This window comes from Lasioglossum baleicum, chromosome 7 (genome assembly GCF_051020765.1).
Source record: "Lasioglossum baleicum chromosome 7, iyLasBale1, whole genome shotgun sequence".
NCBI lineage: Eukaryota > Metazoa > Arthropoda > Insecta > Hymenoptera > Halictidae > Lasioglossum > Lasioglossum baleicum.
Window position 1 is genome coordinate 2,355,415 of NC_134935.1, and position 26,363 is coordinate 2,381,777.

The 26,363-nt window shown below is 40.9% G+C and overlaps 2 protein-coding genes across 2 annotated transcripts in view; both read left to right on the top strand.

The window, feature by feature from the left end:
* The window catches only part of Ptp36e (protein tyrosine phosphatase 36E), a 476,599-nt gene extending 471,580 nt beyond the window's left edge, over positions 1 to 5,019 (top strand). The window contains exons 11-14 of the mRNA XM_076428189.1: positions 621 to 697; positions 1,349 to 1,588; positions 2,144 to 2,488; positions 4,880 to 5,019. Of these exons, the coding sequence (XP_076284304.1) occupies positions 621 to 697; positions 1,349 to 1,588; positions 2,144 to 2,488; positions 4,880 to 4,960 (743 nt within the window). The 3' untranslated portion in view covers positions 4,961 to 5,019. The remainder of the gene's footprint in view (positions 1 to 620; positions 698 to 1,348; positions 1,589 to 2,143; positions 2,489 to 4,879) is intronic.
* Positions 5,020 to 5,056: 37 nt separating this feature from the next.
* Positions 5,057 to 24,654, top strand: LOC143210910 (uncharacterized). The gene has a single exon (XM_076428188.1). The coding sequence runs from the start codon at positions 5,057 to 5,059 to the stop codon at positions 7,961 to 7,963; it is 2,907 nt and encodes a 968-aa protein (XP_076284303.1). The 3' UTR covers positions 7,964 to 24,654.
* Positions 24,655 to 26,363: the final 1,709 nt, after the last annotated feature.

The window sequence follows — 26,363 nt, forward strand, 5'->3', positions numbered from 1 at the left end:
GGGGCTTCTCCTTGGAACTGCCCAGTGTTACCAGACAGGGGTAATCGAAAAAAGGAATCGGGGGGAATACAAGTAATATGTGACACGTTGCGCGACGAGAATAGAGTGAGGCAGAGTGAGGCGAATGGGAGACACGTTGCGCGTGCGCCATAGGGACTGAACAGTGGAAGGGGATAAAGGTGGAGAGCCTGGAGGGGGAAATGAGGTTGGTTTCAACCTCATTCTGGCATCACTGGAACTGCCTGACTTAGCCGAACGTAGAAAAGGACAGCACGTGTAAACAGAGACCGCGCGCGGCTGAACCGCGGCAAAAAATAGCGTACCGACAAGACCGCGTCGTGCAATAAATGAAACTTGTTTGTTTTTACGATTGGATTAGTAGTGGTTCACACCGATATACCCGACCTGGGATCAGATTACGCGGCATGTTTACACTGCTCGGCGACCGAAGCAGCTCGAGCTTCGTTGCCCCTGCGGCGTTGTCCCGCAGTGGAGGGGATATTTATTTTGCATCCAACATGTAACACCTTCTTGCGTCCATAGAATATTTACTGTATCTGTAATGTTTTTTGAAACCCTTGACTATATCTGCGCTGACAAATGATTCTTTGTTTATCTAGCTGACAACTTCCGACCATACCTCACCAGTTTCCAGGGTAACAGTTTCACTGACTATATCAATGCGGTCTTCGTGGACGTAAGTGTGTAATTCATTACTTAAACTTATTAAAATTAACGCGATTTATCAACAAAATTTGTTGCTCCCCATGTGATGTTCCAAAGTTACACAAAATTTTTGTTAACCGTCAATGTTGTCTTCATCTCGCTATAACTTTGTAAAAAACCAACATAGCAACAATTTGAAACGGAGCATCTGAAACTAGAGGTTTCAGGCTTTCAAACCATTGTTTTAACGATATCGATGCGGCAATTTTTGACGGAGTTATGATCACGTAAAGTGGGCGCAATTTTTCGGGTTTGCACAAGTGATCCCTTAATTCTTTTCAGGAGTGTAGTTTAGAAGGTATTCAAGAAAAACGATTTCATGAGCATTTAATTAATTATTTTAATGTGTAAGGGTCTTGGGGCACGTTTTCCCGATATTCGATCGAGCTGTAACTTTGCACAGATTTTTCTTTACTATTTGAAACAATCCTGGGGGGGAGGGATGTCGTAAAAGAAATTCAGAAGTCGAAAATAAGAGTAATGTGTCCGAACCAGCATGTTGTAACATCTACTAGCCGAGTACTTTTGCCTCTCCCACGATTTTCTTTTGTCGATGTTCGCGTTTTTACGGTTTCCCGTTGTAAACCTGTTCATCCCGTCGCTAAAAGTACATTCCGAATAGGGCTACACGAAACCAAGGGAATACATCGTAACGGAATGGCCACTTCGTCACGTGTGCGGCGAGTTCTGGTCTTTGGTTTACGATTACGAGTGTGCAGCCGTGGTGGTTCTGTGCGTGCCACCCCCGGGTTCCACGAATTTCCCAAGTTTTTGGCCCGAGGGGAAACACTCGAAGAAATACGGCCCTGTATTCACCATTGATCACATCAGTCACAATCACTATACGAACATCAAGACTTGGGTGAGAGCATTTTCATTCTTCTATCCGCGTCCTTTATCCTTCTGCTTATTTCACAGGCTGAAAAATTTTTTCTAACATTTTTCTCGCGATTAAAATTACCATAAACTTATAGATTGAGTTCCTTTTCCTTCAGACACTCCTTCCGTATATTTCCAGGCTCTAATTCCTGTTTTTACTCTGAGCTTTGCTCTTTTTGTTTCTTCCAGAACCAAATATCCTGGAGTGCGCACGTCCAAACCTAGTGTCCACTTTAAGTATTTCAGCTGAATTCTTTCTACTTTCGCTCTTTCGTTGAAGCCCCATAATTCTACTCTGTATAGCACCCCCAATACTAACCTATCAAATAGGAACATTCTCATTTTAAAATCATTCTTAAACTTTCTTGGGTTAAAACTATGGTCCCTCTCTTTATCCTTTCCTTCAGATGTCCTCTGCTACCTTTCCGTTACTTTCGAACTATATTCCGAAATAATTGAATTCCTTGACTTCCTCCACCGATTCCCCCTATATATGCCGTTGCATTTTCGAAAAATTTCTGATCAACTTCTATAACAGATCTTCAGGATAAACAAGAAGATAGTGTCACTGACCGAGCTTATGGCCGGCGTTAAAGCTCCGCCGAAGACGGTACAGTTGTTCCAACTGACCTGTTGGCCAATGGGTCACAAAGTTCCAACGTCAACGAACAGCTTGGTAGAGCTGATGAATATGGTGGAGAGGTGGAGGCAACGAACGGATTACGGACCAGTGGCAGTGGTCTCCCCTGATGGGAGAAGTCGTTGCGGCGTTTATTGCGCCGCGAATGCTTGCATAGAACAAGTGATCCAGCACGGTGAAGTCGACATCTTTCAAGCTGTTAAAACTGTGCGCAGGCACAGGCCTCAGCTAGTGGAGAACATGGTATGCGTTTACAGGCGAACTTTCTTATCATTCGTAAATGCATCTACAGTAATTCTTCTATAGTCGCAAAAAGGTTGTACACGTTGAATGCAAACAAAATATCTCCTCCACTGTAGTAATCTGATCTCGGCTCGGGTATATCGGTGTGAACCACTACTAATCCAATTACAAAATTTCTTTATTTTTCATTATTTTTTTATGCGGCTTTCGCCAATATATTTGTGGCATTTGTCTGATTAAAATGACACCAAACATGATATAATTTCAATTGTATTTAGTGGTTTAATTGACGATGAAAGTTTCGGGCGTAAGGAAGGACAGCGTATGAGAAAGAAAGAGACGCGGAGATTCGGCTCTTTACACGCGCTGTCCTTTCCTACGTTCGGCTCGGTCTTTGAAGCTCAAAAAAATATAGTGTCTATCTGTCTGTGAACCTCCCCGAGGCTCACACGACTATAGAAGATTTACTGCATTCCATTTCAAAACAGAATTCAGTCAAAATCCTGTGTAAAAAACTCGTCTCCAAAGATCTTTCTTTTTTTCATTTTTTTTAACGTGGCGGATATCTTCCAAAGGCACCTTCCGCCCGTGGAAGAAAACCGAGAGTAGTGTCGAATTCTGATCGACTAAAACCCCAACGGTGGTCCTATTTACAAGGGACGATGCCGAAGTGACATCACCAGATTCAATGAAATCTTTGGAGGATACTTTTAAAACGACGATAATTTTTTAAGTATTGGACCATATTTGAACTTTTTCAAAAAGTTAGAGCAATTAGTTTACTACACGTTGTGAAAAGAAATTTTTTCAAATATAGGTGACTTTGAAATCTCCTCTATGCCTCCACCCAAGTAGAAAATGTTTGCGTCACAATATGGCCCCCTCTGTACCGTGCAAATTTTGTTCATAACATTTTTCTATATTATTACAAATAACGGATATATTCAAGGTGGACATAGTTAGTGCCCCACCCTGTATATTCTTTTAGTATTTTCTATACAATTCTCCGACCAATTGTTATTTTTGAAAAAATTTCGTTTCACAACGTGTACTAAACTAATTGCTCTAACTTTTCGAAAAAGTTAAAATTGATGGTCCAATATTTAAAAAGTTGTCGTCTTTTTAGGAGTGTTCGAATATTAGTGGAAGTCACTGTATTTATTTAGCTGCCATCGCGTCGTTCATGTTCAACTAGTGAGAACATCCGTCATAGTTCGGGGTCCGACTCATGTTCGGCCGAATATATCGCAAACCATTAGAGCTAGAGGGGTGGTTTTGCATTTGGGTATACACTTCTCACATACAAGTACTCAAGATAATAGGTTAACACTTAATTTGAAAAGCTTTACTAAATGATAAATATCAGATAATCTAGTAGATCTAGTAGAGCCAGCAGCTTAATCCCCTAACAAGTTTGTAAGTCCCTGGGAAATTAGATCCCTTCGCTATACAGACGTGACATGACGGCAATCAAAAATCTGTATCTTTGCTTCTGATTTATACATATACTGTATTGAATTTTTGAAAAAGAAATCATTGCATTGTAGCCTTTATGTTCTGTTAATTTTAGTGGTATTAATGAACTGAGTATCGAGATATTCATCTTATTATATCAGATATTAATTTTCCAAGACCTGAATCATGTCATATGCGAGTGCCGAAATTATGAGAACTTTGGGCATAGCTGATTAAGATGGTCAAAACTACCCTCAGAGCTTTTTTAATAGCTATTGAACCATTCGCAAGTTGACCAAGAAAAACCCCTCTGAGTAAAGTTTCAGCCCTCTAGCTTGCCCGTGAGGGTAGTTACACGGTAAAATAGATTTTGCGCTTTCCGGCGCATTTTCCGGTCTCAAATGCGTTCTAAAATTCTGAAAATATGTGACACATTTCGGATCCTAAGGCGCATTTTCGAGAATTTTCTCAGATTTTTTTGTTGGGAACTGTGGTCGTAAAAAATGAAAAACCTCGAAAAAAATACTTTTTGGATTTTTTTGAGTTTTTTCATTTTTTACGACCACAGTTTGCGACAAAAAAATCTGAAAAAATTCTCAAAAAGGGCCTTAGGATCCGGAATCTGTCACATTTTTTCAGAATTTTCGAACGCATTTGAGACCGGAAAATGCGCCGGAAAGCGCAAAATCTATTTTACCGTGTAACTACCCTCACGGGCAAGCTAGAGGGCTGAAACTTTACTCAGAGGGGTTTTTCTTGGTCAACTTGCGAATGGTTCAATAGCTATTAAAAAAGCTCTGAGGGCAGTTTTGACCATCTTAATCAGCTAGGCCCGAGGGGTCCTAACATATTATAAACAAAGCTCCTCGAAGGCAAACATTGCTTTCCCCTTGGTATTACACCGGACGGATGCTAACCGCTCGTTATTTCTTTCAGACCGAGTACAAGTACTGCTACGACCTGGTGCTGCACTACGTGCTACACTATCTCAACAAAGACATGAACGAAAAGAAGTGAGAAAGCGAGTTGAGGGACGAGCTGTGGTTCATCGAGTTCGGTCGCGGAGCGGCGTTACCGTTGACGCCGGAGGAAGCGCCGGCGGATGGCGAGCCTATGGTGCCGTGCGCCCAAGGTCGCGTGATCGTGGAGACTGCTAGGCCGGCGCCGCCATATTTCGCGACGTGCACCAGGTACCGTAGAGCGGTAACCAGCACGCCGATCGACATAGCGGCTAGCATCTCCGGCACAACGTCGTCGAGCATCGGGCAGATGGACCAGCCGTTGTCGGTTTCGAGCGGCAAGGGCGCCATCGGCAAGACCGTTACATTACAGAGTTCGGCAACGAGACCGGAGGACCTCGGCGTGACATCCTGGTTCCTCGAGGACTACCCATCGATCATGAATACCTCGCCGGGGCCTACGGCCGATCGTAGCTCGTATCCTGCTTGCATGTACACCGACGTCGAGGCGAACAGTAAGCAGGACATGATCTCGACCAGAAACAGTAGCATAGAGAGCGAGCAGCCCCGTCCGTCGTTAATCAGCGTCGCGCCGAGGAAGGCCTGCATGGACCTTCAGGACGCGATCGCTTTGCTGGACGAGACCTGTCCCAACCAAGAGCTCAGTCCGTCCCTCACACCGAGAACCCCGTTAACCCCACACCCGAGAAACAAGCGAGCACGCTCGAAGAGCAGCGACAACTCCTCCAACTACAGCAACGATCGTCTCAGTGACCGGTCGTTCGAGTCCCGGTCGCAGGACAAGGACAAGAAACGACCGTTCCTGAAGAAGATCGGTATATCCAAGACAGAGGACAAGCCGTTCCTCGCGAAGTTCGCGCCGAAGATCATCGGCAAGCCTTACCTGGAGAAGATCGGGCCCAGCAAAGCCGTCGAGAGGCCCTTCTTGGATAAGATCGGTTCCTCGAAGACCTTGGACAAGTTCACCTTCGAAACGCCGAGGCACGACAGGAAAACCGTCACGCGGAGCGAGACGCTCAGGCCAGAAGGGAAGAAACTCCCTAGTCCGGGGTTGAAGACGCTGAAGGAGCAGAAGTCTACAGTCGAACCGTTCGCGGTTGAAAGGAGACGGTCAGGCAAGGGTCCTCTATTGAAGATGTACTCCTTCGAGACCGAGGACCTCGAGTCGACCGTTCAGCTGAAGGATAATCGAGACCCTCTGCGGGGTGCGTCCTTGGACGACGTGCTGGACTCGGGGCCAAGTTCTCTGCCGTTGGAAACGACGGTCGAAGAAACGCCGAAACCAGACGCGAAGGAGAAGGCGATGAACGGCGCCGAGTTGTTGAAGTGTCGCGTGACGACCAGCGAGGAGATCATCTTCTGCAACACGAGCTTCGGGTCGGACAAGGAGCCCAACAGCTGGGGGAACTCACCCAAGAAGAAATACCAGGTGAAGAAAGACGCGACGACACCGAGAACGCCCACTCACTACAAGGTGACGAGCAGGTCTCAAGATGGCGACAGCGTCCCCAACTCGCCGACGAAACGACCGATCTCGAACGTCTCGTCGGATCGGACGGATAATTCGCGGCCTGGCTCCTCGCAGAGGGACGTGTACTCCCCGATGAAGATCAGGAGGCAAACGTACGAGGATATACTGGACAGAAACGGGAAGAGCGAGGAAGGCGAGACGAAGTCGATCAGACAGACACAGTTCGAGAGACGAGGCATCTCCTCGGACAATCTTCTGTCGAAGGATCGAGCCGCTACGGGGTACCAGGCGAGAGATCAGATCGAGAAAGGCAGGGAAGCTTCGTCCGAGGACTCGTTGGCTCGCCGTGTCGGCCAAGAGTACAGCAGGGAGACGTTCAAACAGCTGCAGGATAAATTCGAGCGCCACGAGGTACCGATCGAAACGTACGCGGACTTCAAAAGACGCACCCGTGGAAGCATTCAGAGCGCGATCATGAGGCAGCACGAAAGATCGAAGATCGATTTGGCGATAGAGATCCGAGACGAAGAAGACTCGAAGGACGGTAATTTCGAGGTGATCGTGTCGGAGGTTCCAACATCGCCGACGAAGGACGCTGAGTCGGCCTGGGAAGGTAGAAACGAGAGTGTTCGAAGCACTGTTAGGTCCGTGCTGAAGAAGCAACAGGGCATCGATCATCCCAGCGACCAGGAAGACAACAGCGCGCCTGTCAGACGTCCGAAGCGACGTATCGTCCACGAGCCTTCTCAGGAAACTATGGATTTGTTGACGGAATTGAGGAAGGTGAAGAGTCAGCTGAGGACCCCGTCCCAGGAGAGGGATATAGAGGTCGATAAAACACCAGCTCGACAGCCTAGACGTATCCTGTTGACCGACAAGGAGTTCTGTCTGTCCGTCGAGAGGGAGAACAGCATCCGGCGTCCGTCGCGAGTGTTGAATTCGTTGGAGAGAACGGAGGAAGGCAGTTTGGACGAGAAGCACGAGGAGGGCAGAAAAGAGGTTCAAGAGAAGCAGAAGGAAGGGGAGACCGACAGGAAAATCCCAGGACCAGCTCTGTTCGAGAAGAAGTGTCTCTCGTTGGACTACGCCGACGAGGAGAAGCCTCAGAAACCAGAGGCTAGAGCGATTTCCTTGGCCTCTGCCAGAGATCTACCTTCCGGAATCGAGGAAATGGCGGACTACTCCGACCTAGCGTTGAACTACGACACGAAGAGCTGTTCTTCGGATGTGTTCAACAGCCCTAGCGAGGAGGTTGAGTCGAACGAACGCAGTAACGATCTGGAGAAGGAGGTTGCCAACAACAACGAGCCGAATCATTACGCGGAAGTTGACATCGCCATTCCCATAGATCAGAGGGTGAACAGTCCGAAAGATAGGATTCAGATACAAGGGAGAACGAGCGATCTGTACGAGATCATATCCCCGAGGTCAACGCCTTTCCGAGTGAAGAAACGACTCGGAAAGATTTCCGTCGAGGAGACCGTTAAGCCGGAGAGTTTCACCCTAGGTTCAAAGGTCGACTGCCGATCCACCGTTGCACAGAAACGGACCAAATGCTTCCCTTTATAACGCATGCCGACCTGCCGGTGGGCGAAACACTCTCTGTGACCACGTTCGCCTGATTTTGCTCTGGAAGAAGTCTGGATCGAGCGTAGAGGCTTTCGTCCATTCTTTTTGTCGGGTTTAATCACGTCGGTTCAGATACAATCGAAATTATTTACGCCAAAGAGTTCTATGTTTTTCGTTCTACTAATATTGTTATATGCTCTACTAATATTCGAGTAAACTACCGTTCATTTCGTTTTGTAATCGGTACAGCAACGTCTCGATATGTACGAAGGATGCATTCCTCGTCCAACGAAAGATGTCACAGATTTCGATAGTGGGGTGCAGGAGACTCTATTGCAGTCACACTCGATACGCTCGTTTGCTGTCTTCGACAAACGATTCGGCCAATCGCGGAGGACGTACATATAGCGCGAAGTGGGGATGTCACGTGGTACCTACAAGTTTCTCTGTGCCATCTTTCGTTGTACGAATAATACACGATATTTGTCAAACGTTTGTCCCCACTGTCGCGAAGCTTCTTGAAACTTTCACCAACGTATTCGGACATTTTTCGACTTAAAATCAGACCAAGCACAATTTACTGTTACAGTTCCACTGTATCGTGAATTAAACAAGTAAATCTGATTCAAATTGTGTCACGTTTCGTGTCATCTCCATCAGAGAAACGTCACGAATATGTTAGTAAGAGTTTAATTAAAGAATTATTAGCAACTGTGTCTATACAAGATGTAAACGACATTTCGGTCCCGAAGTTTTGACATATATCGAGACATTACTGTACATCTATTAAAGTAGTATATGCGATAAGTTTCGTTGTTGTAGAATCTGAAATATTTAAGCACCTTTTTGTGGAGATTATATAATTGGAGAATATTCTAGACAAAGATATTTTATTCATAAGAATTGTTCGAGTACCCGTAAACTTGTTAATCTGTAATATCAAGAGACTAGAAGAATTTTAGCATTTGTCAACATTTCGACCGGTGATTTAGTATACGTAATCACGCAAATACGTGGATCTGCAAGGTAATAATTCTACTTGCTGGCCCACCTTTACCTCTGTCCTCAACTTCTGTCAGGGCGAAAATGGCAACTAACATTTACAGTTTGCTCTTGGGGATAGTCGTGCGCGCTCCCTTTATCGAATAGACTGTCAACTTTCCACTTTCAGCGAACCAGCTGCCAGTTTAAAGACGCTGTTAATTTCGCCGCAACGTCGTCGCAAAAGACTCGCACTACCGATTGCTGTCACAGCCGTTAACTTTGACTTCTTTCACGTGTGTACTAGGGTGGACCTTAGCTATACCTGCTGAAATGTTTTTTGCGAGTTTTTTTCACGTCGCCCCCTAAAAGTTGTTTCATTGAATTTATTTAACATTGAAAATGCATTTTCCACGAAAAAAAAACAATAAAAAATAAATTACCACGAAGGGATTTGAACCGGAGCCTGCGGCGAGCAGTTCAGCTCGTTGCTGTTACGCCACACCACTGCTTGGTAAAAATTTGAACTAAACTGACATTTTACGGTTATGAAACTTTAATTGCAAATATCTCGAAAACTACCGAGTATCTGCCCCTATAATAGGGTATTTTCGTAATCAGGGGAACGAGATCTATAACTCTGGAAAATCTCAACTAAATTCGTGAGGGACAGGCTAGGGGTTCTCCTTGCGAGTAAGAAAGTAATTCTTGCAAAAGATGAAATTAATCGAATAAAAAGAAAACGTAGCACATTCAATGTTAAAGTTGCGATAAACATGAAATTTTATATGACTGGAAATATATGAAGAAAAGACTTTTGATTATCAGTAAACGTTCTTCTTGTGCAAAAATATTTATGTATTTATATAATAGTACCACAATCTAATTTTTTCGATATAACATTTAGCTAATGCACATATTTTTGCAAATACTAAAGACATTTTACAAATGTCTCATTAATGTAGTCTTTTTTGCGTCTGGTTAGCGCTTCCCGTAGTCTGACACAGTTTGCCTTATAAATCGTTTTACTTCTTCATTTTGTAATAGTACATCGTTAAATTCTTGCATAAGTTTGACTCCTTGTTCCTTTTCTTATTTATAAAATCTGGGAAATTTTTAAAAATCTAAAAAAAAATTTAGTTTCATTACATCATTATTATACACATACATTCATTACATCTTTTTTATTTTTATGAGTGCTCTTAAATTTTCAAATTTCAATATCAACTCTTCGAGTTCAATTTCAATTTTTCAAATTTCAATTTCAACTCTTCGATTTCAACTTCAATTTTTCAAATTTCAACTTCAATTTTTCAATTTCAGCTTCGTATTAAATTTCCATTTCAACTCTTCTGTTTCAACTTCAATTATTCAATTTCGACCTCAAATTCAACTCTTCAATTTTTCAAATTTCAATTTTCATTTCAACTTCAATTTCAACTTCAATTTCAACTCTTGAATTTTTCAAATTTCAACTACAATTTTTATTATTCTTATAGTGATTTAATTGCAATTGTTATTTTTATTACAATTTTTATGTCAATTCCACATGCGTTCTTCTGATAAAGCTAGGTTTATGTTTGAAAAATTTGAAAAATTGAAGTTGAGGTCGAAGAGTTGAAATTTGAAAAATTGAAGTTGAAATCGCAGAGTTGAAATTGCAGTTGAAATTTGAAAAAATTGAATTTGAAATCGAAGAGTTGAAATTGAAGTTGAAATTTGAAAAATTGAAGTTGAAATTGAAGTTAAAATGGAAATTGAAATTTGAAAAATTGAAGAGTTGAAATGGAAATTGAAATTTGAAAAATTGAAGAGTTGAAATGGAAATTGAAATTTGAAAAATTGAAGAGTTGAAATGGAAATTGAAATTTGAAAAATTGAAGAGCTGAAATGGAAATTGAAATTTGAAAAATTGAAGAGAGTTTAAATGGAAATTGAAATTTGAAAAATTGAAGAGAGTTTAAATGGAAATTGAAATTTGAAAAATTGAAGAGTTGAAATTGAAGATGAAATGGAATTTGAAACTGAAATTGAAGTTGAAATGGAAATTGAAATTGAAATTTGAAAAATTGAAGAGTTGAAATTGAGGTCGAAATTGAAAAATTGAAGTTAAAATAGAAGAGTTAAAATGGAAATTGAAGACGAAGTTGAAATTGAAAAATTGAAGTTGAAATCGAAGAGTTGGAATTGATGTTGAAATTGAAATTTGAAAAATTGAAGAGCACGTAGAAAAATAAAATAGAAAGTGAAAAAATTTATAAAAAATGGCGACACGGGGCACGAACTCCCGACGAATCTACACATTCGCTCAATCCGCTCGGCCACCGACCGCTGTGACAAGAGGTTTTCACTCATAGAATATAACGCACATGTCGCATTTCAAAATCGATTTTCTCGAAAACGGGTTCGCGTTGGCGGCTAAAACCAATTGGATAGTTCATGAGAGTGCATAAGCTATGTCCACACAAAAACTCGTTGCGATCCGGCGTTCTCGATACGCGAGGTCTCCTTGTTAGCGTATAGTTATTTCGATTTAAAAACTTCGCATTCGATGTGCCACGTCTTCCCGACGTCCGATTGATCTGAAATTTTGTATATCATTTTTTCATGAAATGGAAGGCTGCTCTTTTCCTCGTGTAACCAGAAATTTTTGCCTTTCTCCTATAAATTTTTACCTTTTTCCTATGTTATCCAGTAGATTTTGACGAGAAGATGTGAGAAAACCAAGTTTCGATCCTGGAGGATCAATGGTTCAAAAGTTATAAACGTGTAAAGTTGAGTGATTTCCAGTATTTTTGACAGGTTCGCGCTGCCATGTTGTCTGTAGTGACGGTCTAAACCTAACTATTTTAGAGTGCGGCATGCTCAAACTTTCATAGTTGAAAAATTAGGTCCACCCTAATGTGTACTGATAAACCATCAACGAATACAATCTTCTTTATAGAATTTTCGCGACGAGAACGACATAAAACGATTTGCTCGTACTGTTCGAAGCATCAGCAGATTCATTTGAACGGCTTTTAAACGGAACTCCCTCCAACCTGAGAAATGGTACTTTCTCTGTAAGAATGGTCGTTACTGCGTTCCCGAAGAGAAAGGGAATGAAGAAGCTCGAACTTCGAATCGATTCAACTCGCAGGTATATTCTAAAACGTACCCCGACCACTTTTTAACCGACGTTTCGCGATAGGAAACGGCTCGAAGAAGCTCGATGGCCACTTGAAACGAAACTCACACTAGTCGTTGAGAGCATCCCTCGCGCGGTTAACATCCATCAACGACGTGACTCCTCCCTGTCGAGCAGTGCCTTGTTCGTGGATATATTTATTTAAACGAAGTAAAATGAAACAAAAAAAAGAGATTAAAGAAATCCTATCAAAGATATTATTAAAGAAAACAGAATAATAAAAAAAATTCCGACTGCGGGCCGGATTTTCTGAATGGGTCCACGGAGTTGCGCTTTCGACGATACACGACTGACGGCGATCTGTTCTTTGAAGGCTGTTTCGTATGTTTCCAATCGTTGAACCGATCCTTCTCGCCGAACACAGACCAGAAACCACAGACGGGCATCGTTAGATCCGAAACGCACAGAAAACTGCGATCTACACTCTCGAATTTACATCGAATTTCTCATTTCCGAAGAAGCAGGAACCATGTTTTCAAACGCAAGCACGATGCAGTATTTTGTCGATATAAGTCCCCCACACGGGTCTGCCCAGAGACACTTATCCGCCAGGGAAACTATTCTCTGACTTTTGTCCAATGACAAAACTTCTTTATTTTTAATTATTTTTTTATGGGACTGTCACCAGTGAACACGATACAATTTCAACTGTATTTAGTGGTTTAATTGACGATATGGAGTAACTTCAGGACATAAAAGAGGATAGCGAGTGAAAAAGATAGAGAATCGGAGTCGCCAAAAAATTCAAAACTTAATGTATTGTTTAAAATACTAATGAGATGCTAACTTCTTTATTTTCACAATTTTCTTCTTATACAACCTTTCTCCAGATATCTGCACATTTTTTTTATTAAAAAGAGTCGTTTAGAAACCTCCAACGGGCTGTCTAATTCTTTGAGAACATATTTTCGAGATGTTAAGTTGTTTAGATAAACATATGCTAATATGTAGCATATGTGAAATATATGATAAACTATAAATCATGCTTCACACGTGCAGCAAATATGGGCAAAATTGTATCTTGTTTGGTGTCATTTTAATCAGAAAAATGTAGCAAATACAGGGTGGGGCAATAACTATGTCCACCTTGAATATCTCCGTTATTTGTAATAATATGGAAAAATGTTATGAACCAAATTTGCACGGTACAGGGGGGGACATGTTGTGACACAAACATTTTCTGCGTGGGTGGTGGCATAGACTATAGAGGACATTTGAAGGTCACCTTGATTTTTTTAAATAGAATGTACTATTTTTTATACCACAGATCAATAGAGTATCAAATTCTGAGTATAAAAATGTTGACCTTCATATGTCCTAAACCTGATAGTTAACGAGATATTATCCAAAGAAGAAAGAAAATTGTTTCGATAATATCTCGTTAACTATTGGATTTAGGACATATGGAGGTCAATACATTTTAACACAGAATTCAATAGTCTATCGATTCATGATACAGAAAGTAGGTGTTTCCTTTAAAAAAGAATCAAGGTGACCTTGAAATCTCCTCTATGCCTCCACCCACGCAGAAAATGTTTGTGTCACAATATGTCTCCCTCTGTACCGTGCAAATTTTGCTGATAACATTTTTCTATATTATTACAAATAACGGAGATATTCAAGGTGGATATAGTTATTGCCCCACCCTGTACATTGGTAAAATTTCATTAAAAATAAGTAAAAAATAAAGGAGTTCCATTATTGCACTAGTATTGTCTCACCGATATGATATTTTTTGCTGCATTTTCGGTCGTATGGTCCGTGTTTACATGCTGTCCTTTTCTACGTTCGGCGTGGTCGACGCGGCCACAAAGAAATAGTACCCGGTCCCGATCTATGTCACAGCACAGAACCGAGAATCGGCTTATATCGAGACTTTACTGTATTTGTCATGATTAGACTGCGGATCTTTATGCATTTACAGCAAAATTGAGTAGATAAAATTCGAAATTTTTGAAAAATTTAAAAAATTGGCAAAAAAACAGGCAATTTTATTTTGGGATCATTCCATGCCAAATCGATCAATTTTTGCAGGCACCATCGTCGATTTTGTTCTAAATGAAATATGCTGTAGTCCATGGGAAATTAGGGGGGGTTTAAGTCATGATTCTGCCGGTTTCGAATTTTTCTAGAAATGGCAGGACTTCAAAGTTTTCAATTTTTGCAATTTTGGCATGGAATGACCCATTTGTATAAAGATCCGCAGTCTAGTCATGTTTCTCGGCCACCTTCTGCCAAAGACCGTCGGATTTGCCCGTCTGTATCCGAAACGAGTTTATACATGTAATGGTCGTTAATCTGTGGAACGAACCTCTCGCAATTTCCTTTGCATTCCCCGATCGAAGACTTCGATCATCTCGAGTTTCCCTTTGACGTGGGAAGCCGCGAAACACTTCTAACACGACGAAGTCTGTCCCGAGGCGACGAGGAATGGATCAAAGAGATGATCGTGACAGATACTTGAACTTACGAGAGTGCAACTCCCACGCTTGCCAAGCCTATTCCCTGTTCGGCGAAGCGCGTGACGTTTTAACGACACAAACATATAGATATAAATAAATATATATATATATATATGTATACATACATACTAACAATAACAAAATGTTGCGTTCCTCTTATAATTTTTTAGAGGTAGACGGTTTTTAGAGAATGACGTACTCTTCATGGAATAACGTGGAAAGTAATGGTTGATGTAAATATACAAGGTGATTCTAGAAAATGGGCCGACGAACCTCGGAGCCTTTTGACTCCTTAAAAAATCTTTAAAGACACATTACCGCTCCCTATTTGAAAAATATGTGGCGTAATTTATTATATAGATTGATATTTCTTGTTGCTCCGTGTGAATATTTTATGGAATGTATTAAAAGAACCGAAGCTTGTTCAAAATGACTTTTAATAATTATTTTCGATCAATTTCACAACGATCGATTTTTCTTCGACTTTCTTGCGATATCTTTTATTCTTTTTGAGAACGACTTGAAATTTAGTCCATTTTTTTAATCACCCTGTAAATAATTAATATATATGTAGAGTGTCTGTGATAAGTTTCCAACTGCTTTTGAAATACTGTTTAATGCAATCTGTGATTGAGAATGAGATCACAACATTGTATATACCCGATGGGTCGTTTAAAATATTTTAAATCGTATTTCGGTGATTTTTATGAGCAGTTGAGAATTTGAAGAAGATCAACAATTGTATTATGAACAAGTCAGTGCTTCGGCAATGTTCTCATTTAACTACGTTCGATGCTTCGGTGTTTCTGAAAGCATCGATATTCCTATATTTTATGAGAAAGTTTATGGAGAAACTTTTGAGACACTCTATACATTAATATAAATATATACAGGATGTTTGAGTAATTATGACATAATCAGGAATGGGGTGATTCCTTGGGTGGAAGTACAATTGAAACTTTTGAATGGAGTTCTTTCACTGGAAACTTAATTTTCACGGAAATTAATTAATCAATTCTTTCTTGTGAAGAATTAACTTCTCCCCGATTGTGCTATAGTTTATTGAAACGCCCTAAGTATATGACGTAAAGTACATACACACTGTCGTTACTCCGGGTGCAATATTTGTACGTATTCTATGACTATTAGAGAGTAAAGCGAGTTGGTATATATATATATATATGATATAAATATATTAAGTATATTTGTACATACATACGAGTATACTCGGCGGCAAGTATACAGGCGTGTGTGTATTTAATACCTAAATAGGTATTGTACTGTACGGATCCTATAGTTGATGAAATGTGCCAAACAAAGATACGATTTATTGTATGTTAACGAATTACGCTTGTTGTAAGGTGTGTACAGGCTGTCCAGGAAGTACGGGATTTCGTGCACGCTGCGTACGTTTTGGACACCTTTTGCAAATGTATTTATAGTTCGGGTCGCCGAAAGTGTATTGCATCGCGTGTCGAGGATGGTGATAGTGTGTTAAGTGTAGAAAAAGAAATGTCCGACGATGAAGCGTTCCACAAAGTGGCGTGTCGTTTTCGATAACTAATATACTGGGTGTCTCGTACATTGCGATCACTGCGAGCGATTTTGTTGCTTTCGAAAATCAAACGGTTGGGAACCTTTTTCCCGCTTACTAGGCAGAACGACCGAAAATGAACGAATCTCCCATAATGGTCAATCCTCGGCTGAGGGAACCAATAATTTTTAACTTTTTCTATATGATCCTGTAGAATTTGACGAGAAAATGCCGAAAAACCAAGTTTTGATGATGATGTTGATCCACTGGTTCAAAAGTTATGCGTGTTTAAAGTTCAGCGATTTTCACCGTTTTTGACTGGTAAGGGCGCCGCCATGTTGCTATATAGCGCGCGTCGTCTAACGAGCGGATCGCTGATATCGATAACGTAGATTTCCAAACCATAGACGAGATATAGGAATAGACTTGACACCTTATGGGACTTGGTGTCCATAGGAATCTGTAGTACCGTCACCTTAAAACAGCTTAGTGTTCCGACATCGTCGATCATTTTTCGTACGATGGATGACCGCCAGAGGCGCTGCGCGGAAAAAACAGTAACGTATATATGATGACGTGGTAGTGGAGCCCTGCGCCCTGCGCCTTGAGACACTTATATTGGCGCAGAAGTACCGAAACAATCTGTTCCGGACAAAAAAACTTCAGGACGTGTCCCAGTTACAAAATATACACAAATGCACATGTTATACATTCATTTTTCAGAATCAAATCATACAAATCTTTTCAAATTCTGCGGGGTGCTCAAGGTACCCCATTTTATCGAGAAGCTTACGTTACTGAGGCTGCGAGTGCATCTAGCGGCCATCCATCGTACGAAAAATGCTCGACGATATCGGAACACTGCCTTAAAACAGTGATGGGATTGTTGGCGCTTTTCACGCGCATGCGCGACGATTCTAGCCTCAGACGGCCTCAGTCAAGTACGAAGATCGGGTACCTTGGTCGCCCTGCTAATTTCCCGCCATATAGTCTCCCACTACTTCCCCCCCCCCCCAATAGTTCCCCACTTTCGGACGTAGACGTAGATACGGCCCTGACGAAACTCGCGCATGTGCGCGAAAAGCGCCAACAATCCCATCCCTGCCTTAAAATGCCAGTGATTTTAGTATCCTCTGCGCTTTGAGAGCGGTGAATTCGAGAACTATTTAGATCCCGTGCGACTCGGGTTCGACTGGTCAAACTTCTACAGCGTTGTCAAGTCTAAAATACATATAACGTCAGTGGCGGTGCAAGCCAACTGGGGGCCCTTAGCGGTAAAAATTTCGGGGTCCCGCTAAAAGAAAGTTTCAAGAAAAACTCTAATAAGTTATACCCAAAAACATTTACACATTAACAATGAACGACCTTTTTTTTAGCAAAGATACCTGTTAACGAGAGCCAGGGCTGTTGCACAATTTTCCAAGCTAAACATTTTCTGCTACAAACACGGGGCCCCCAAAATCAAACCGCCCCTGCATAACGTTGCAGTCTAGCCAGATGAGGGGAGTCGCGATGATGTACCCCCTCTCTAATCACAGGGAATGAGTAGGGCGAATGGGAGACACGTTGCACGTGCGCGATGGGGACCGTGGAGTGTGCGCCTGCGCACGGCGCTGGAATGGAATAGTGGAAGGGGTAGGAGGAGAGTACATGAGCGCCGTCCGGCGCTCATTCTGGCTTTACTGTAACGTTCACAGATTATGAGTTTCCAATACATCTAAAAATCATCGGAGGTTAACAGGATTAGGAGGCATAAAAAGTTACATTACTAAATTGTCCGTTAACGATAAGTAAAAGAAGGCTTTATAAATGTCATATTCAACATTTAAACCGATGCATCTTACGTATGTTTGTTCCCGCCCAGTGGCGCACCTAGGATGCAATCTTGGGGGGGGGGGGGCGAGAGAGTTGAATCCAGCCCTAGGTTTTGCGTGAGACATTTTCTTTTTTTAGCCAACATATCTGTCAAGGGGTATTCCGCGATTTTAATTTTGGAAGGTAAACATTTTTTTCTTGGGGGGGGGACTTGGCCCCCTGCCCCACCCCTGGGTGCGCCGCTGTTCCCGCCAAATCATATTAATTACATATAATGCGAATTGAATATAAAATTTTTTCTTTATGCTAATAATGCTCAGAAATCGTGTTGTGTCAGTAACGTTGGGTGTTGACATTGAATGATAATGGGGTTTCTGTGGGGCGCTAACGCCCCAAAACCGACGGCCTATTCCTATATATCTCGTCTGTGTCCAAACATAGTACCAACCGCCAATCAACTTGGACTATACCTTTTCTTTGACATGCTGTATATGATTCTGTATACCAGGGCCCGATCTAGGGGGGCGGGGGCAACCCGGACATTTGTTCGGGGCGCGAAAATTTAGAGCCGCCATTATGGTTGTGTGTTAATTAATAGAAAATTTGCTTTTATTAACCTTTATTTTTTATTTACCTTTATTTAAAATAAATATATATATTCTTAAGGGGCGGCAATTTGTCCGCTAGAGCGGGCACTATGTATACATATATTTGAATTACTGTTCTTGTACCAGAACAAAGTCTACATCTCAAAGATAGCCGCTCTACATTATCGACATCGTCGCGTGCTGATGCTGCCATCTAGTGTCTCCGCTCGTTAGGTGACACGCGCTACATAGCAACATGGCGGGGCCCATGCCTGTCAAAAACGGTGAAAATCGCTGCACTTTAAACACGCATAACTTTTGAACAAGTGTGTTCCTAAGATTAAAACTTGGATGAGGTGAAGTTTAGCCATATTATCGTTCAACCGTGCTCCTACAAAGATTTATTTCCTCGGTGAAAGGATCTACAAAAGGAAATAAAATAAACGACTAGTCGCCCGATCTACCAGAATAAGTAAGATAAAGATCGATGCCTCACTCGAAATTCTTTGCTCCATAAATGTGAGAGTTAACTAAAGATCGAGTCTTCTGGCTTCTCGATAAAGCGGATTTCGATCGAGTGATTCCGATGTACAGATTACCATTTCATAAAACGTAGATCGATATTGTATAGCGCGTACGTGTGGATAGGTTGTAAGTAAAAACAATACGAAATTTCGCCTACAATAGAATAATTATCTCGAGCTCAACTGCGTCTTCGATTCGTGATGTCATAGACTTTTTGAAACGTCCTGTATACAGAAATGCGCTCGGACGCAACGCACGCACACACAACTTGTCCATCGCACAGGTGAAGATGTACGCGCGCAGATTATGTGTATACATTCGTATATATGAATAGATAATATTTATGTGTAATTTTTGCGCATACACTGGCCGATTACTGGTTGTCGACGATGTCGCATGTGTGTTCCAAGAGGAGAGTGTGTTGGGAAATGGATATGTCGTCTATACTTGTTGTTCTTCCAACAAAATTACATACCACCATCTTGCAGCCATTTCGTAGAAAATTGTTCAGTTTCCTCTTGATGCTGTACGACCAGATTCAGTTTTCATTTTTGGAGCATACACTAACATCCAAAGGTTTAGAATAATAATCCTCATCTGTAAGCAAAATGCGCGATATCTGCTCGAATTTGGACAGCAGACTTTCCGGCAGAACCCCATACATCAGGCCAGGGCATTTTTGTCTCAATTGAGACAAGACCGTCCCCACCGTAGCGCCCACTGTCCCTCATCCGCTTCCGTCGTTACTATGAAGGTAAAACCAGGGGGTGCAAGCTGTAATGGAAATATTTCAACCACTATGTTGCGCCCCCGGTTCATAGGCGGCGTTGGTGTCGCTGCAGTTTTTGCGTGCGTATGCCTATCGCTCAGAAGCTATACGAGAGTCATTCTTTGCGATACATATACCAAAATTTTCGATGGTTTTATAAGATCGTCGGTGGGCCAATCGGCTAAAGAGTTGGACTGCCAAGCGGTAGACCGAGGTTCGAATCCTGTTGGGGTGAACAGTTTTTTTCCAACCGTCTACCGCTTTTTATCTATATATACTGTCATTAGTTCGCCCCTTGTTCATAGGCGGCGCTAAAATACTGGTCAGATTTTTAACACGGCAGCTTACCCCCCCTAGGTAAAACACGCTTCGAAAGGAAGCTTGGTGGGGGTGCCCATCCCTGCAATACTTATACCAGTGATGGGCACGGTAGGGGTCCCTCAAACGCCTGCTTCCCCCACCAATCTCTCGTTCATGCAATGCGCGCCTTCTTCGGGATGTGCAAAGCCTGTCAAGCCTGTGCCAGTGTCGCCAGTTGAGCTATAGTGGGGACGGTCTTGTCTCAATGGAGACAAAACTGCCCATGCCTGAAGTATTGGTTTCTGCTGGCATGTTTTGGCAGATGAAAGCCACACCGTACTGTCGTTATAGAGGGCAGTACACGTGGCGGATGTCGATCATGTAGATTACTCTGTCGGTAATGTGGATTTAAAAAGAATTCAACGAAAAAAACACTCGGTGCAGAACGTTAAAAACAAATGAAATGTTATAGACAGAATGTTCATGAATGTTCCCGCAATTTTTTGTTGAGCACAACGGAAGAAATAAAGCATAATTCTTGTGGTAGGAGTACTGACTAGAAACATGTCACACAGGGGTGTTTCTTTGGGAACTGATATACATTTGTACAATAGACAGAATAATCTACACGATTCAATAATTTACACGATTGACATCCGCCACATTAGTGCGACCGACCTGCCCTCTATAACGACGGCACGGTGTGCTTTCCATCTGCACTCTGTCTGCCCTCGAGTTGTGCCGGAACACCGTGCAAACATAACCCCAAACAACTACTTCCACATAAATATTGGTTTCTGCTGGCACGATGTGCTGTCAAATTCAAAGCAGATCAAGAGCACACTTCTGCTTCGAGCGTCGTTCTGACGCCATAATGCCAGACTTCTGCTCGCATCGTATGATTGCAAGATGTAATTGCGGATAATGAAAATGCACCAATACCAATCGAGATTAAAATACCGGAGCCGAAATCAGATTGCTACAGTGAAGGGGATATTTTTTTTGCATTCAACGTGTACAACCTTTCTGCGACTATAGGAGAATTACTGTATTTAACCGACATTCGATCAGCAGTCGGTGAAAATGATTTGTGTTGCCTCTTGAATATTTTCGACTTTACTTCTTGAATTATGCCGGTGCTCAACTCAATTACGAAATTATTTTATTTAACCTTGAATTATTCCTTATTTATTATTTTATATAATTATTTAAATAACTTTTATATAAAATACTTATATTTTTATTATTTTATATAACCTTGGATTAACTTGAAATATTAAACCTTTTGACAGTGGTGTATGTTGCAAACAAGTGAATTCATAGTTGCGGAATTTAATTTAATTTCTAACTTTCCTATATTGAAATTTCTAATTCCACGGCTCAATTGATAACAGTCTCTTTTCTCTGATGGTAGAATGGTGTTGCAGCAATGTATTTGAAGTGAACGCTCGAATACTCGAGGAAAGAACAACAGGTGCTCGATAGTTTGTAGTGTAAATCGTGATCTTTCGTGTAATAGCGTTTTCGGTCGGTAGAATGCAATCAAAAATATGGTGAGGCAGGGTTCGCATTCAAATCCGAAAGCAAATCGTCCAGACTCGTTCTTAACATGACGATAGAGGAACAGAAAGTGAACCATCCGGTAGAATGGCAGCCATCCGTCCATCTTTTCGGCTGTCTAACGTAAGTCGGTTGAGTTAAGTTGTATTTACGTGAAATACGATGGCGGGCAACAATTTCCGGTCATTAACTAGAATCTAATTTTATTCATTATCCCTCAAAGGATGGATAAGACACTAATCAACATAGAATTGCATAGTACTCAAATACATACATATACAGGGTGAATCACGAATCGTGATCAGTAGAGATTACTCTGTTATTAGCAGTCCGATTGAAAATGTTTTTATCAGATATAGCATGGTTTCGAGAGAGCTTTCACGTGATTATAGCAAATTTTTCGTGAACTGTTTTTTTTATGATTTTTCAGGGTCACCTTCAACTTTTTGCAAATACATCTATAATCTTTTTACGCGTATTTCTTACAAGGAGAATGTAAAGCCTTCGCGTCACAGATTTAGTTGAGACTTGAGACTTTACTATCGTAGCGGCAGCGAGTTGAACTGCTACGCGCACCGCGCCGCGCCGTGGGCCCAGGTTCGAGTCCCGTCGTAATAATTTTTTTTATACTTTTTTTTAATTATTGTCTGAAATCATTATCTTTTGCGTATGTAGTAATGGTTTTTTTCTATTATATCATTTTTGTTTGTTATGTATTATTTTAATATAAAATTATTTTTATATAACTATAATGTTTTGTGTGTGTAGTAATAGATCTAGTGTTTCTTTTATAAAATAATAAGTACCATTTTCAATTAACCCTTTGGAGGACAAAAATATATCTAAAATATAAAAAAAAGGGGCCCACGACGTAGCAGTTCAGCTCGTTGCCGCTACGCCGTACCGTTACTTCGTAACAGAGTGAACTAAACTGACATGTTACGTCCATAAAACTTTAATTTGTAAATATCTCGATAATTACCAAGTAGTTGCCCCTATAATGGAGTATATTCGTAATCGGGGGAACGAGATCTATAACTCTGTAAAGTCTCAACTAAATCTGTGACGCGAAGGCTTTGCATTCTCCTTGTTAGAGGATTTCAAGGCGAATTCGGGAACGTATCGTGACATTTAAAAAATTGAAAAAATATTGCAAAAAAAGATTAAATCGAATTGCTTCTTCCATTAATTTTTTATCAAAAAATTTGCTATAATCACGTGGAAGTTCTTTCGGAACCATGTGTATGTGATAAAAACATTTTCGATCGGACAGCTAATAACAGAGTAATCTCTACTGATCATGAATCGTGATTCACCCTGTATAAAATAAATTTGTTATACAAGGCATAGCATAAATACCGTTATGCCTTGAATTCTTCTCGTAACTTGTTAACGAACTGAAATTTATTTATCAACAAATATTTTAAAGTTACAAATTACAAATCAACAAATAGAATATTTATTACACAGAAATTATTTATATTTACAAGGACAGAGTTTCATTTTCATGAAACTTCTTGTGCTCATTCGAAAAACAAATTGAGCAGACACATGTCCGAGCTTTTTTGCCAATATTCATTTCTTACGAGAATATTTAACATAGAATTTTTGGATTTCTCGACGAAAAAATGTTATTCCTTTTTTCGACTTATTTTTCCATGCAGAATCATCCCCTGCCCGGTTGTACCACCCGCCCCTTCACACCTTGTATATGTACAATAGATCGAAAAATTATATGTCAAATATCTTGGTGAAAAATTGACGAGAAAGCTCGGACACGTGTCTGCTTATTTTGTCTCTAGAATCGCCACAAGAAGTTCATTAAAATCGTGTAGCAGTTAAATGACCGGAAAGTGTTTGCAGATAGATGGAATGCACTCCACATTATCCTGAACTTTTCAAAACGCGAATCGGATCGTGGATCGAAGATTCGCGTGAAAGTTCTTCGTATCCGAGTTTCGAAACTGTGTTTCTTTCTCGCAGGCGAGATTCTAATGGCCAAGAATTAAAGCTCCGACGTCCATCCGTTACGGTCGCGCACCGAAGAGTTTTAGAGTTTTATTCGAAAGAGAGAGAGTTTATGATTCCTCTTAGTAACTGTTGACTAGTCGATTTTCGTGTTCCCGAGTGGTTCGCGTTGGACTTGAGAGAATTTTAAAGGTTTTATAGTGAATGTTTACGGAGCTACACGTTTTACTTTGAGATGATTCGTCGAGCTGTTCACATTGCGCACGCCGGAAGCCTACTCAAACAATCTTTACGAATTGCAATCTCGAACGACACAGGAATTAAAATGTGATAAGTAGGTTGCGGATGTTTATGCATAATACAGAATACAGTGGAATAAAAATATAAGTAAGTAACGATAAAGATGTTATCCAGACTTTTCGTTTACAGTCGAGAAACGATCGCGTTCTCGGAGATATATATTTTTATTTAAATCTTTCTGTAAAATCGATCTACGATACCGTCGACATGCATAAACATCCACAGTTTAGTGAAGCGACATTCTTTCGTTTAACGCTTTAAAAATCTCATGTAATCTCGATCCATCAGATGATTGATGCACAAGTTCGTGCCCGATTTGAGAATAAAATTCAATGGTTACATTTTAAAGAATACAGCTTTACTAATCAATTCTATAGTCACTGGCAGAGTTGTGCTAATTCAATTACACTGTAATTGAATTATTCAATTACGTCGTAACTGAATTACTATATAATTCAAATACAATGTAATTCAATTACTATGTATTTTAATCAGATGTGTAATTGAAATACAATATAATTGAAATTCGCCCGCCAGGGCAATGGTAGTAAATTTATAAATACTAAATTCCTTCTGTTTGAAACCTTCACACGGATTTTTCTACCTCTTCGTGCCTATTACTTCACACACACACACACACACACACACACACACACACACACACACACACACACACACACACACACACACACACACACACACACACACACACACACACACACACACACACACACATTTTTCATAATTCAGTTACAGTGTATTTTATAATTGTACTCCGTTGCAATTACGAATTACGTTGTAATTTAATTGAATGAAGATCTAAATTATAAATTACGGTATAATTGAATTACAATGTAATTGAATTACAATGTAATTCTAATTCTGGAGTAATTCAATTGTAATTCTGCATAACTCTGGTCACTGGCTATATAATTTTTTTTACACTCCGCCGTGCTGTACAGTTTGCGCCATCTATGAAAATCGGGCACGAACTTATGCAATCATCTAATACAATGTTGAAAGCAGTGTCGCCAGATTAGGGGAGGGAGCACGAATTAAGGGGAGAGAGTTACCCTCTCTCTCTTCCAATACCGGACACATGCACGACAGAGGTGAAACGCGTCACGTGACCGAAAATAGCGTCGTAGAAGGGGAAGATAGAGTGGGGACACTTGGTCTGGCGACACTGGTTGAAAGTTGGAAAATATCAAAAGGTTAACCCCTTGTACAACGATTTTCTTTACGGTTCTTCAGCGATCGGATCTTCATTGTCGTTCACCAATTCTCAAAACGGCAAGAAAAGTTGTATTTATTATATTCCTGTGTGTATTCTCCAATGGCCATATATTGACAACAAGAAAATATAATTTTATTCCGGTTTAAAGGGAATTAATAACATACACATTTAGTAGCTTCTGTTTTAAGATCTTCATCGCGAGTCTAACTCGATGTTATAGTAGAAGGGGTTGATACCAATAACAAAATTACTATCGATTATAGTTTGTAGTAGGAATGGTGAAGTTTCAAAAAACGACACACTGAACAGCCGTGAACCGATGAAAAGGACCTCTACAAGTAGGGAATAAAAAGGGCGGATTCATTTTGCACGAGCCGACTCGTGTTTCTTTATATTTCCCGGTCGCATCTCTTCTTCGATTTGCGAAATTACAAAATCTCGCGAAACGTTGAGAACGAGGTCTAAATGCTGTCCATTTAAACGAGCTGAACATAAGGCGAGGGAATGAGCAACGTTTTGTAAATTGTGTGATACGTGATATAAATAAAAAACACGGTATAGTACGTTTTGTGTAACATTGGTACGTTGTTGTAAATAATAAATAGATCGTATGTTGTAAAACGTCTATCCCTTCCTTATTGAATTTACATTTGCTTTACTCAATTCCTTCCAAACCAGAACCTTATCAAACGAACAACCACCTTCCTAAAAACCGAATCCAAGCCTGCAGCAGAAAGGAAATGAGAGTGCTCACGCACGGGGTTTTTGATGTCCCCACTTTCTCCTGTGTTACGTCCAAAGGTTTTTTAAGGTTTTCTTGAGGTAGTTTTATTTTAGAGATTCAGATATAGTACAAAACGCAGTTTTCGAACTTACCTGCATTCACCGGCTTCGGTTCGGGTAATTGAGGATTTTCTTAAGACTAATTGGCCTTGTTTGTGGATTTGGATCGTAGAAATCGAAGTCGGGTATTTGAAAATGATTTGAGAGTTTGATTTAAATACAAACTACAGGGGTGTTGTTGCTCGCTCGCTTCGCGAGCTTCGCAAGTAGGGTTGTCGTAGCTCGCTCGCGAGAGGGTTAGTGGTACGGATGTTATTTGGTGTGTGGCTCTCCAAGAGTCACACAAAGAACTTCCCGATTAGTTAGTTGTAGTATATTATTATCATTATTAA